This window comes from Coloeus monedula, assembly GCF_965178545.1.
Source record: "Coloeus monedula genome assembly, chromosome: 6".
In the NCBI taxonomy this organism is placed as follows: domain Eukaryota; kingdom Metazoa; phylum Chordata; class Aves; order Passeriformes; family Corvidae; genus Coloeus; species Coloeus monedula.
The window spans coordinates 31631108-31645037 of NC_138786.1; the positions used below are offsets into that span (position 1 = coordinate 31631108).

The window sequence follows — 13930 nt, forward strand, 5'->3', positions numbered from 1 at the left end:
GGATTCATGAAAAATTCTGATTATCAAAGTTAGTTTGTGGAGAACTTACACAACACTAGAGCTGTCAAGTGAGCTGTCTTTGAACTGAAAAGATATACAAGAAAGCTTAAGAGCTTGAGCAAGAAAATGATGCAAGCCTCATTAAAATAGACATCAGACATGTAAATTTTCTCCTTTCCACTCTCAGAAGAAATAGCTACATTATAGTCAAGACCAAAGAATCCTCTGTGTTTTAAGTGCCATTTTGAACTACCCTAAATTACAGTGTAATTTTCTCTTTCACATAGAAATCAGTGTATGTTAATTCACTTTTGTTGATCCTATTGTTGTGCTTCACTGTCATTAATTATAAATCTGTCAGCCTTTTCTGTGATACAACCCTTAACAACAGCAGTTTGATACATGCAGTTAAACTGCTCAGTTTTATAATTTAATTTAGAAAACAAGGAAGAGCAAATGTTCAAAAAATCACCTACTACTCTGCAGTAAAATGAGTGACCCCAGTTAAAATCAAAGTGGAACTTTTAGTTAGGATTGACTTATCAAGCCACTGTCAGTACAAAATCTGTAGTTCATTACTGTTTCCAAGGATCATTTCCACCACATTCTTTGCCACAGGAGTTTCATTCATTCAACATAACCTCATTACCTGACAGTCACTTCCAGTCCTTGCTGTCCATTGCCATATACAGCTGTTACTATTGGGTGACTAACAGAGAGACCTGTGATTGCTCTATTTCTCTATGCAGTAGCCTGGGCTTTTATAAACCCAGGTCTTCTGGTAACCTGTACTTGCAAAATGTGTGCATGCACCATGACAGTCAGCACCTTAAACCTGTGTGCTCTACAGATATACTGAACACAGATACAGGAAGATACACATGCACTATGATGCACCAGATGCATGCACAAGTGTCTATTGTGAGTTCAAAAGCAGAGCTGGCCAACCTTTCTTGCTTGTTTTACTTTATTTGAAAGTATCTCAAGTATTTCAGTTATATGCTGAAAGACATGATTCCTTACAAATTCTGAGAAGCTACAGATTCCTGGACACACAGTAAAACAGAAGTGCTAGCAGTGATCCTACACAATCACACTAAAGACCAAAGTAGACCAGCTGCTCTCTAAACTACAGTAGTTGACTGTAAACTTCAGAAGTCTGTGTGCTGTCTGGAAGTGCCCTGACTTTAGCACATTCTGGATATGTTCCCACAAACTGGCAACAGTGGTTTGTACTATTGTTGCATCTTGTGAGGTCTCTTTTCTGCAAAACAGATGTTTCAGAAGAACAGGTTTAACTGAGGTACAAACACCTTCTAGAAAGTCCCCTTGCATGCAAAGATCCCAGTCAAGCTTCTAGTTCTACATCAGAAAAAAACCCCTCCAAAATAACAAAGAATTTACCAAATTAAAAATTTCATCCAATAACCAACAGACTACTTGTACTCAGAGATTTCATCAAGCTCAATGACATTTCTTCTTGAGGAAAGATGGGATATGGATTTGATCCTTTATGATTAACTCATTTTTTAACTGCTCATTCAGCTGAGGTGACAGATTTCAAAATGAATAGATGAATGCAGTGAGGCATAAAGAAAAAGTCTGTCACCCACTTCTCACCTCATGGCCAAGAGGAGTATTTTGCATATCAGTAATTTGCAGGATGCAGAACGGTGAATAGATGCCATTATTTTTAACCAACTAAAATCCATCTTCTGTAGAATGTAATATTGAATGTAAATCAATGAATACATTTCAATGAATGTAATTCAATGAATGAATACTTGAAGGTAATAGGAATTCTGTGTTTTGTCTAATATGGTTTTTGAAAGCAGAAGAAAATCCAATTTTGATGGTGTATGTAGTAACATATGGACACACTTCTGAAACTGTATTTGTTTCAAAATTCTCAAGTGTATTTCATCATGTTCTCATAATGTATCTTCCTTCTACCTTCTGTGGAATTTCCCTGGATCACTGTGAACAGATGCAATATGCTTTCCCTAGGAAAACAGGCCAGCTTGTGAGGAAAGCTGGAATAATTGCAGCAGCTTTTGGCTTGTTCAATATGACTATGTAAGATTTGTCTATTTGACAGCAATATAAAGGAATCTGTCTTTGGTACTTTTTGCTGTCCCTTTAATTGCTGCTGCTGCAAATAAGAATGTTATTTTGCAGAGTATTCTTTTTCATGTTACATTTATGAACTCATAAAGATTTTGATTAGAGGACTTCAATTAGAGGTCTTCAACTTTGTTGCTGAAGTAACCATGAGCTCTGTCTAATGCCTTCAGTATTTTTTTCTGTATCTGGATGATAATATGTTTTCCTCCACTGTTTCCTTGACCTGCTTCAGAAGACTCCCACTCATATATATGTCAGAATGACGAAAGATCAGAGAGGTCAGAAATACAGATAGCCATGGGAGTGCTACAGGAAAAAGTATCATGCATAGAAGCCAGGTGCTTATGTACTATGGGCACATTCCTGCATGAAGGGTCCTCGATTCCATCCTTGTCTGCTGCTTGAGCACATTCATCTGCAAGCATTTCAGTGTCAATTGTAATTTTTTCCATAAATGCTGAAAGAACAGGACCAAAGCTTTGGTAACAGCTGTCTTCAGGTGCCATGCCATTCTACTAACTTGCAAGCACTTAATTCACTCTAAATCCAGTATAGTGTGTGTCCTTTGACTGCAAGAAGCAGCCTGAGAACTGCTGGTTTCCACTAATTAAAAAACTATCCCTGGCTATTTTGCTGGCTGAAGATAATGAACCTTATCAGTACACTCACCAGAAATCCATTAGTTTTTCTAAGAAATTGGATGGGATTACACCAGTAAAAATTTTTATTTTATCTTCCTTCTTACAAAGGAAGTGAGTCAATATGGATTCACTGAAAAATTTTCACTTTTGGAGTTGAAAATATTCAACAGTTGTAGCTGGGTTGAAATAATATGACTGCAGATTACACCACACAATACAATAATCAATGCCAAAGACATTGCTCATCAGTAAAGATGTCAGTGCACTGGTGAGTCTGAAGGGCCCTGTGGTTCTGAATTATTTCAATCAGAGCTCTCATGAAATATGAGAATTGGCTTATACTTACACAACTGAAAATAAAATATATGATGGATGTACTTAGTGCCAGTTGTTAACAGATAGCAAATAATATCACCAAATCTGAAAAATGGTGAAATGGCATTGTTATCACAGAATTTCTTACCTTTTTACTTTAGCTTCAATTGTAAGAGCAAATTTTAAATAAATTTAAAAGGAATTTAAAGTAAATTCATCCCCCCTGTAAACTGGTGTAACTGCTATTGATCTACAGTATAGATGTCTCTATGACAGGTAGAAATGCAGTCCCTAGAAGCAATGCCTCAAAATGAAGGCTTTCTCTAGGAAGCTCCACCTTTTACAGAATCACAACTTAATCACTTGGAAAAATGTCTGTCTGCAGAACAAAAATGACTTGGAAGCCACAGATTAGAGACAATATGGAAAGACCTTTTAAAATTCTCTGTCATCAGCTGTGTCCTAAAACAAATAGTTATTTTTTAGAAAATATCTAATGAAATATGACATCGATTTTTGTTCACTAAAAATATTACAAATTCCCCAAGAAGAGTAAACTACAGTATTAGAAATGAGCAAAGAAAAGGAACTGAAAAACTTATCCTGTTTGAGACCAGCAACTCAATTTTTTGACAGCTGCTAGTCAGTGGAAGGAACTAGAACTTCATTTGTCTCTACAATACTGGACCATATTCCTTCAAGCACAAAGATGTATTTAACATTAAAAAATGCGCATTGCCTTTTCTCCTGCTCTGGAAGCAGAAGCATTTTCATATTGCTCATGCTTTGGGTAGCAAGACTTACTCTACAAACTGGTTTTTGTGGGTGCTTTCCCTCACGCTGCTTAGAAGAGCCCAAAGGCAAATTTAATGTTTAAGTAGCAGTGAGGTGTGAACTGACTTGTACGAGGAATTCCAAGTCCATCACCTGCTGGTAGATTCCATCTTTTAAGTAATTTCAGATAAAGCAGACAGTCTGTATCATGTTCTTCACATTAATTTAAAACATTTTAAATACTGCAGGTTCTCATAAATTTTTTTGTGATGTGTAGTATAGCAAAGGGTTCTAATGGGTTGGTCTCTTTAGTCCATTACATGAAGAAAAACTAGATTTATAACAACCTGGCTTCAGAATGAAAAACTAATTGCTAAACAAGAACAAGTTTTCTGAAAGCTATGGATATGGCAGATTGACTCAGTAATGAGAACAGAAATTTGTTTTTCCAGTATGCAAAGCAAACATTAAGCTGTAACCCAATCCTCCAACCTCTTATAAAAATGGGCCCATTTACCCCAGTGAGGATCCTCCCATCTGGAGTTTTCAGGTACTAACCTTTGATAGGATTTTTGTTCCTTTTCTACGTATTTTTATTTCCCACATGAATGAAACTATAGAAACTAAATTTTTCTGTTTTTTAATGGAGGAAATGACAGGTGGTTTACTCTCCCTCTGTTATCACTCCTGCTCCTTGGGCCTGTCTGTGTTAGAGGGCAAGTTCTGAAAATTAATCTATATTATTAAGCCATCTTCCTAAGTAAGACGTAGCATATAATTGCATATGTATTTTGGAAAAAAAGTGTAGTGCAGAGTTTAGAGATTTCCTGAATGTTCCAGCTAGCCTGCTTTAGAGATGATCAGCACAGTGGTGGAAAACCAAGTATATAGAATCATAGACTTGTAGAACATCCTGAGTTGGAAGGGACCCACAAGGATCATTGAAGTCCAACTCCTATTATGACCGAAGAATCATAACGGTGACTTCCCCGGACTCCACTGCTACCTTCAAACAGGTTTTTTCCTAATTTTCTCAGTTTTTACATGGTAAAAGCCTTGATGGATAAAGATGTTTGCTGCTACTGATAAGTAGTGTAAACATTCTAATTTTATCAATGTTGTGGAGCCATGTAAGTCTACAGTGCACTGGTGCATAAGAACTTAACTGAAAAGGCAGTGCTACTTAATGGACAGAATCAAACACCATCTGCTCCTGTACGGCAAATGTTGGTTGGATCTGTGCTCCAAGCTCTGCCCTGACAGACACCTGGCTGAGCCTGCCTGTGAGCATGCACGTGCCTCAACGTCCCAAGTGGTTTAAAAACAGTGCTCACCAATCTGGTAGGCCTGTCTCCGCAGTGTTCTGGAAGCTCTGTGTCCCTTCTTCTTTAAAAACATCTGGCTTCCTGAGGGTAAAGGAAGCAGAAGGGGTATAATAAAGAGCCAGGGAAGGAGAGAGTCTCCTGGGGTCAAAGGGAAGCTCTGTGCCCAGCTGTGTCCCCCTTGGTGGCTCTGGATATTCAAAATCACCATGGGAAATGCTTCCTCTTTGCAAGGCCAGCCAATGGGAGAGAAAGGGTGTGCACGGGAATATCTTTCTATTACAGTTTGGATGGGCTTCTCACAAGGAATGATGAGCAAAGTTATGGAAGGATTTAGGTTCAACTGGGCATGCCAACGAAGCAGAGTTAATCTTTCTTTGCAGTGTCTACGGAGAAACTTCTTTACTCTTGACTTCCAAACAAAGCAAAATGAAGTGTTAAACAACTTGACATTTTGGAAGGAGAACCACAAAAAATTGGGAAAATACTTGGAGATGGGCCCCATGGAAACATTTTTACTCAAACTTTTAGCTTCTTATTCAGGAAATAGGTCTCAAGGCATAATAACTGTCACCCTCTTAACTACAAGGGGGAAAGAGCTGTAATTATCCTAATTTTATAACTCCATAGTCAGTAAAGATGCCACTTCATTCATGAGAAGCTTCATACCCTACTGCAAGAGGCAGGATTAGAAAAAATGTCCAAAACTGAGAAAGTTACAAATCAGGACCTTATTTAAAACAATTAATGAATTCCCAATTTATGAAAGCAGTATTACCTTTCACATATACTTCTTCCAAGTCAGTTTGTCTGTGAAAAAACTATTTTTAGATAGTGTCCTTTGTAACAGAAATATGAAATAAATATAAATTATGTTTTTATACTCTTAAATGTAGGACAATTAAATGTAAAATGTAAAAAATCTTCATTGGACATGAAGATTTATAAATATACCTTTTAAAAAAACCTGAAATCAGATATTCATGATTGAAATGGACCATGTCATCAGTCATCGTTATGTGACTCTTGAGCCATTTCTTCTTATCAGCTGGCTGGACAGTTAACAACAACAAGTCAATCTCCCTCCCCAGTCCAGGGCCAGCTGATCCTGCACAAGGCAGCTTCAGTCTGGCATTTCAAAGATCACTTTTGTGCACATGCATGTCCTGTCTGACTGGGGAATGTGAGGAGAAGACTGGACCAATTTCCCTGCACTACTGTTACATGTGCCCACAGTCACTGCTAACATGGAATCTAAAATCCTCTTTTATCACCTTGTAAATCCATGCCAAGTTTCTCCTCATACTTCATAAACAGGGTCTGTCATATTGAATGCATACTAATACTGATAGGAAGTGATGGAAAAATATTCAAATTATTCAGGTTAAAAGATTAGATGTCCATTTCTTTCTGACAGGCTTCCCAAGAAAGCCGTTTTCTAAAATAGCTTAAATCCCTCATTTGCTCTTCTATTCATTGCCAGAGTACAACGTCAATCTTTATTTCTCAAAATAGGGTCCCCTGTGTCATGAAGTGACAAACAAAAGACTTTCAGATTTCATGAATGATCCCAGCTTCTGGTTTAACCATCAACATTACAGACAGCAGTCTCAAAAATCTAAAATCTTTTCCAGCACGATGCTAAGCTCTGTTGTGTAATTTCTGCTGGTACTAGTCTTCTGATTTTGTACTCAGAATAACAAGATAATTAATTTAATTCTCTGAAATAATACTTAAGAGATTATTTGTGACCAGGAGAAATAATACTCATTTTTAAAAATTATTTTAGTATTTAGAATAGTCTGAGAACCTCCCTGAACTTGCTTCTGTTTGAATTGTAAATAAATATCCAATCTCGCTTTGAAATGAATATCAAAGCATTTGATACAGTTTCCTAATAACTAATTACTATCACTGTTAAAATTATGCTTTACTTAGTGTCTGAATTAGTCTAACTTGAATATATAGGCATTGGTGCTGAAATAGAAACTTTATTCAGTTTATTCTCCATGTGGCTCAGTATTACTGGAAGGCAATCAAGTGATCTTGTAAGAATATCTGTTGAACTAAACAGACTGAGTTCTGCTATTACTTGAGTACGCAGTCCATCTTTCAACCACTTGAGAAATTGAATGGTTCTTGCCTTGGGAATACAAAGGTAAGGTCAAAAATAACCTTCTAATTCTATAGGAGATTAGCTCTTTATAAGTATGCTAGAACTTGTATTTAGATGATTCTCAAATCTTTTCCTAAATCCTTATTTCTTAGGATATAATCCTCCATCCTGTAAATTTTAGTTATATTCTTTAATCCTCTATATATCAATTCATACTTGGCTGTTTTAACAATATACTTAGCCCAGTTTTGTAAGTGATTCCTATTGGTGACACAATGACCTATCTTCAGTGTTCACCACTTCTTTGATTGTTCTGTATCTACTGCCTTTATTAGTTTTCATTATTTTCTTCTTGGGCATTAGTACAATTTCAAACCTCAAAAATTTCTCAGTGACTTGGGAACTCTAATTATTCCTATATATGCTCTAGGCATTAAAAAGGTTGGAAGTCATTTAAATGAATGATACTTTGGCCTCTAGAAGCTGAAGTTCTCTTGAAAACAGAACTTACATCTTCAAGTACTTTAAAAATTGTTAACCTGTGCCTCAAAAATAGACCATAAAACCCAGTAATTTTTATTTCCCTCCAACAGATAGATTCCCTCTGTTTCCAAAGACAGGATTTTCAAAGTATTCTGTCCTCTTTATTATCTGCTCTTTACTGTCATGTGCTACTACCGAGCAGTGATTCTAAAATGCCAATTCAGGAAGGAGTCCATGCTTGTGTTGAACACAGTTAGGAAAATGACACACTGCTGTGCATTAGCTTTGCACCTGTCACCTCTACAGCATGAAATTTTATTACCTGTCACACTATGTAGCTTCTTACTGGTACAGAAGATTCCCTGGGACTTGCACTGTCCGATTTCACAAGCTCTTTTTTCACCTCTGTTTTGGCTCAGATGTTCCTTTGTGTTTTCAGAATATGTGCATTAGATGAGATGACTTGTCAATATGACAACTTACTTGAAGATTTCCCTAATGATTATCAAGAGTTATTGTGACAGATATTAAACATTTCTGCTTGAAAAGGAAAATATTCTTGACAGGGCACAATGAAGGAGAGGACCTCCACATCTGAATCACCTTCAAACCATTACACTGTGTCCCTGGATTCATTAGGCTATGATCAAAGTTCATAACATCATTGTTCTTTGAGCAGATCTAGAAGTGAAGTCACTTTAGAAAAACTTAATATTGTGACATTTAATGTAAGGCCTCTTCTCTAACAAGCATTCTTTCGCAGTCATTTGTTAAGTGATACTACCACTACTACTGCTACTAATTTTGTTCACAGTATATTTGATTTTACCCAAGCTGGGCATTAAACTGGAGCAGGGAGAGACTAGGATTCTGTGCCTGGATTCTGCCCATAACTCATATTCTAACTCATATAATGATATATATCAGGCTGATATTGCATGAGAAATTTTGGAGTAGGAGCAGTTTCTCCACTCTCCTCCCTCCACTCCAGATGTTCCATCTATATTGTAATACTGCTAATTACAGGGAAGCCACACAAGTACAAAAGATTTCAACCTTTTTTTTTTGGGATGGCAAACCTAAAATTGAAGCAGACTAAAGCCTTCAGCAAGGTCTCAGTATCCATTCTAAGTATGGAGAGACTCTATCAAAGCTTTTATTTTAGGGATATCACAGATTAATGCTGTTACAGCAGCAAGGGTGATTTTTAATAGGTTTACCTGTCATTTAGGAGCTCTATGTCCAACAGTATGCCAAAAAGGGGAGGTATACAAGTAAGAGACTAAACACTTCTAATGTAGAAAGCTCTCATAAATTGCTGATTTAATAACTATTCAGATAAATCTTTCAAGAAAGTGAGGAAAAAAAGTGAATTTCCTAAATTTTTCTCCTAAAGAGAGAGTTTCTTTCCCTCTCCACTGTGAAGTCACAGGCTCATAAATGAAAATGCTGTTGGAAGCATTAAATATTATACATGTCTCTGAAAAAAATGATAAGAGAATTAGAAAATAGGGAAAAGAATGTAGAGAAGGGGAAAATGCACTCATATAAACAAAGGTAAAAGGAGAGGAAATTGAATTCATTACATACGTGACAAAAATTCCTTAGTAAGCTTAATAAGAAAGTCCCTCATAGAAGAAAAGCTGTCAAAATGGAAGATCACTTTGTAAAACAGAGGCCCACACTACAGCAGATTTTGCTAGGGCTAAAGTTTACACTTTAAACAATGGAATACAAAGAACAACACAAATGAAATAATCAGACACAAAAATATCCTGATAATTAGACTTCTACAGATCAGATCAGAAATGCAACTTATTTTTATCATTGGTTTCCAAAAAACCAAATTCTTCATAGACTATAAGCAAAGCAAATGAAATTAGAAGCCCTTTTAATCTGGTCTTGTTATTAGGAGGCAACATTCAAAAGTACATTGGAATACCAGCTTTAACTGGGCAGTTGTATTTTTTATTTTTTAGCATCTGAGTCTGAGATTCAGACAAAAAATGTAAGACACAACAGCAACAACAATATCAGAAGGGTTCTTGTTTCCTTAGTTTTGCATTTGTTTCTTGTATTTGGAGTAGCTCTGGAGATGGATATATCTTCCATTTCTACTCAGAGATGTGTGCTTTACAAACAGCTTGGCTTTTATGTGCTAATAACACAAATAGAGAAAATCTTGGCTTCTAGCCAGACATAACTTCAGCTGTATCACATTCCCAGGTCTGTTTTTTTCTCCTATTGCTTTCTTCTAGGATTTCAACTGTAAACTTTATCTATGGGGTTTGGAATTGCTGTTTTTTATTTTGAATATTGAGTGATATGTACAATTTATGAGAACAGAAACAATGGTGACAATCTCAGAAATAATTAAAATGCTCCCAAAAGAAATAAAATATTGGTTTCAAATGAAAATACAGCTGTAGGCGAAGTCAGACTTGAGTGGTCAGTTCAAAATGTAACTTCATGTATGATTAATATGCAAAGGCATTTTTAAAATGCTTCTAACTACTCTTCAGAAATCAGACGTTCAGTGTGCTTCCCCATCCTTTCACATTCTCTGTTGGAATGTCTTTACATGTATCATGCTCCAGGGCTTTGAAGCAGCTGGACAAGCTGGATTTTTACCTAAACACCTCTGAGCGATTTGTATGCTGAAATGATATAGAATAATAACCTCTAAGTTTGTCTTTGCAAATACTACTCTAAAAAAATTTTCATACTTGAATATTAGATCTGCAAATAGGATTGAAGAGAAAGATTTCCACGGTTGTTAAAAGCCTTGACCCACTACAGCAATTTTAATACTCAACTGTGCTCCCTATTAGCTGCTGTCTCAAACGCCATTAGTGCTTATGGTGTACAGGAAATGATACTCCCAGTAAAATGAAGTAAAATTTACCCCATGAAAATTGTATTAAAAAAAGGAAATAGGAAAAAACCACCCCAAATCTAAAGTATGGGAAGGAAGAAATATGTTACCATGACACAATAAAAAAAAAGTACAAGTTTTTAATTTTTCCTTCTGAAAAGTATGTTTGCCAGTATTTTTACTACACCAATAGATATTGCAGGCATATAAAATCTTTCTGTTTTTCAATGTCTGGATACATATTATACATACAAAATGCACATATACATGAGCACACACAAACACAATCTATGGTTTAACTTCAGTAAACCATAAAACACACTGAAGGCTTGTTCCTCTCTTCTACAAACATGCTAACTAAAGTGTCAAAATCATACCCTTTGTAACATCTTTCTGGTAAGTCTCCTTGTTCAAGTGCCATGGTACTCCATCAAATCAGTCATGTACTGAAATATTCATATGGGCTACACTGTTGGTAGCTTTATTATGTAATGAAATCACACCATACTTCTTATCAAACTGATTTACACGATCAGATTTTCCCTTTGAGTGAAAGAGAACTGCAGATGCATTTTGCTGCAAAGATACAGATTGGGCATGTGAGTGTGGAAGAACAGCAGAAGACTTGCTAAGACTGAATCCTGGTATCTGGTGCAGAAGATTTTTAGCTAAGTCAACAGTACTGAATTATTCTTTCAAAACTTACTGCAAAGTACACTCTGCAATTGGAGGCTCATTATTTCTTTTCTATGAGGCTAAAATAACTACCTCTGCAGAAGCTGCTTTGGTAGCATGAAACAAGAAAAAAAAAGCAGGAAACCAAACATTTAAAAAGAACTCTTACTACCTTTGCCGAGGTAATACTATCTCAAGACTCTGAGATTATTTTAATAGTGAAGATTCAAAAGAATCAACCTCTCTCATAACTGAAAGCAAAGCTGCAGGCACTTCCTTAGACTAATACATTTGTTTGCTACCTGGTGTTCAGCTAGCATCTGACAAGTGAAAAAGGGCCACAAAATATATTTGTAAAAGATATAGGAAAGTAAAATTTTCTCTTGGGCCTTACATCTCCCCACAAGAAAGACATTCCAAAGAAGAGCAGTGAAGCTGTTGAAGGGTCTGGGGCACACATCTGATGACAAGTGCCTGAGGGAGCTGGAATTGTTCAGCCTGGAGAAAAGGAGGCTCAGGGGAGACCTTATCACTCTCTACAACCACCTGAAAGGAGGGTGTAGCCAGGTGTGGGTCAGCCTCTTCTCCCAAGTAACTTGTGACAAGATGAGAGGAAATGCCTCAAGTTGCAGCGTGGGAGGTTTAGATTGGGTATTAGGAAAAATTTCGTCAATGAAAGGGTCATCCAGCATTGGAACAGGCTGCCCAGGGAAGTGATGGAGTTTCCATCCCTGAAGGTACTTAAAAGACATGTAGACATGGCACCTAGGGACATGGTTTAGTTGTGGACTTGGAAATGCTGGTTGGACTTGATGGTCCTAAAGGTCTTTTCCAACCTAAATCAATCTATGATTCTAAAGTTGTTTGCCATTTATTATTGAGGGCTTTCAAGATTATTTATCTTCACAGACTCTCCATGCCTAGGAGGTCACAGAAACAATTCCTGAAGGCAATGGAGTACTTAGCTATAGCTCTGCAAAATGACCTTAAGTTAAACTCTCCTAAGCGTTGACTTTACAGCAAAGTTGAGACTATACCTATTTCATTCGGACAAGACCATAAAGAACAAACAAGCTTTACACTCTTGTTTTTCCAGAGGGGAATACCAGGGAAAGCATCTTTTCCGTTGGATGAACACACTGGTAATGACAGGATGTAAGCTGTCATTGACAATAATGTTGATAACAGTCGCTGTTACTTTTGGTCCTGCAGGTGGTAAAAAGTTCCACCTACAGTATTTTGCTGAAGGAAACCCCTGCCAATCCCCTCTACACAGAGATGACTCTCAGGAGCTGAGAGACTTTTTGTGGCTGTTTTCTTTTTTCTTAGCTACTCAAATCTAGAACCTGATCTCTGGATATAATAGATTTATTTGAAAACATTGCTACTTTGTTTTAAAGTTTAAAAAGGTCCTTATAATATAGAAAACTCTAGCCATCCAGAACGTTTAGATACTATTCCTGGAAAGAACAGTCTCATGAATTTAGACTTTGTATGACATCACCACCTGAAACTGGAAGCATTCATGGGCAGGAGGGCTTGATATTTATTGCTATTTGGAACTGCAGTGGTGTTTTGCTAGGCTAGAGAAGCAAAAAGGGATACCTGGATGCACTGAGAGTATCCAGAAGGGTTTGCCTTCCCTAAGATCACAACTGGGATGTCACATTCCCTGTATGAGTACTTCAAATTCAACTGTGTTTCCTGCAGCCACCACGCAGGTTGGTTTAATTATTGTAAAACCATGCAGTGGTTGGTCCATTCATATACTTTCTGTCAAGCTAGTGATGTTTTATATTGAATACTGCTTTATGGAAGACTGGGTTTGAAATGCCTGTTTGCTTATAGTAACCTGGTTGGATTCCCTTTTAGTCCCTGACTGGGACCCTGTCATCTGGGATTTTTTTTTTTTTTTAACTACCCACTAGGATAACCTGGACAACACCCTGTCAAACCAAGTCTGTCAGTTGGTTTTCTACCCAAACTGCAAAGCAAGAAAGCCTGTTCAAAGCCTCTGGGTCTCCATAAATTGAGGAAATAGGTTATGCTGAGAAACGCAAGCCACGGATGGCAGTCACCGCACAGTCTTGTGAAGGACAAAAAGCAGAACACTTCAATCACTTATCCTAGAGCTCTCAAGAGATGTCACTTCACTACCACTGGGAAACAAGTAGTGATTGCTGTCAGATGAACAGAAAGACTGATCAGTAGGGTGCTACTCTGTGGCAATCAAAGTAAAGACCAGTAAAGTTAAAAAAACCCTAAAATTCTTCCACATATTTCTGGAAATGTTGAGCAATATGCAGCAGTGGGGCCTTCCTCAAAAGGCAATTACTCAAAATATGACAAAATTTTATACTCTAAATTAATTTTGGCATGGAAAACAAACTCTGAGAGAAACTTTCCTTCTCCCTTTTTTCGACCAGAAAAAAGTATAGTTGCTGAAGAACTGTCTCCCCTTATGTGTTTTAAGTATAGTGCTTGGAAGGATACTGCAGCAATAAATTCAATTTGCAACAGTAAATGGATGATCTCTTTCAACAAACAGAATGCAAAACAAATTAAACAAAATTTTTTTCAAAAGATTTGTCCTAATATTAGAATA

General features: G+C 36.9%; 1 protein-coding gene across 2 annotated transcripts in view; it reads right to left on the bottom strand.

Annotated features, from left to right (window-relative positions):
* Nucleotides 1-13930, bottom strand: part of GPHN (gephyrin) — a 281765-nt gene that overhangs the window by 14330 nt on the left and 253505 nt on the right. Inside the window, exon 18 of one of the 2 annotated variants that reach the window (XM_082283300.1) lies at nucleotides 5189-5260. The exons of the other annotated variant lie outside the window; for it this stretch is intronic. Coding sequence (XP_082139426.1) covers nucleotides 5189-5260 — 72 coding nt within the window. The remainder of the gene's footprint in view (nucleotides 1-5188; nucleotides 5261-13930) is intronic. 2 annotated transcript variants of the gene reach the window in all.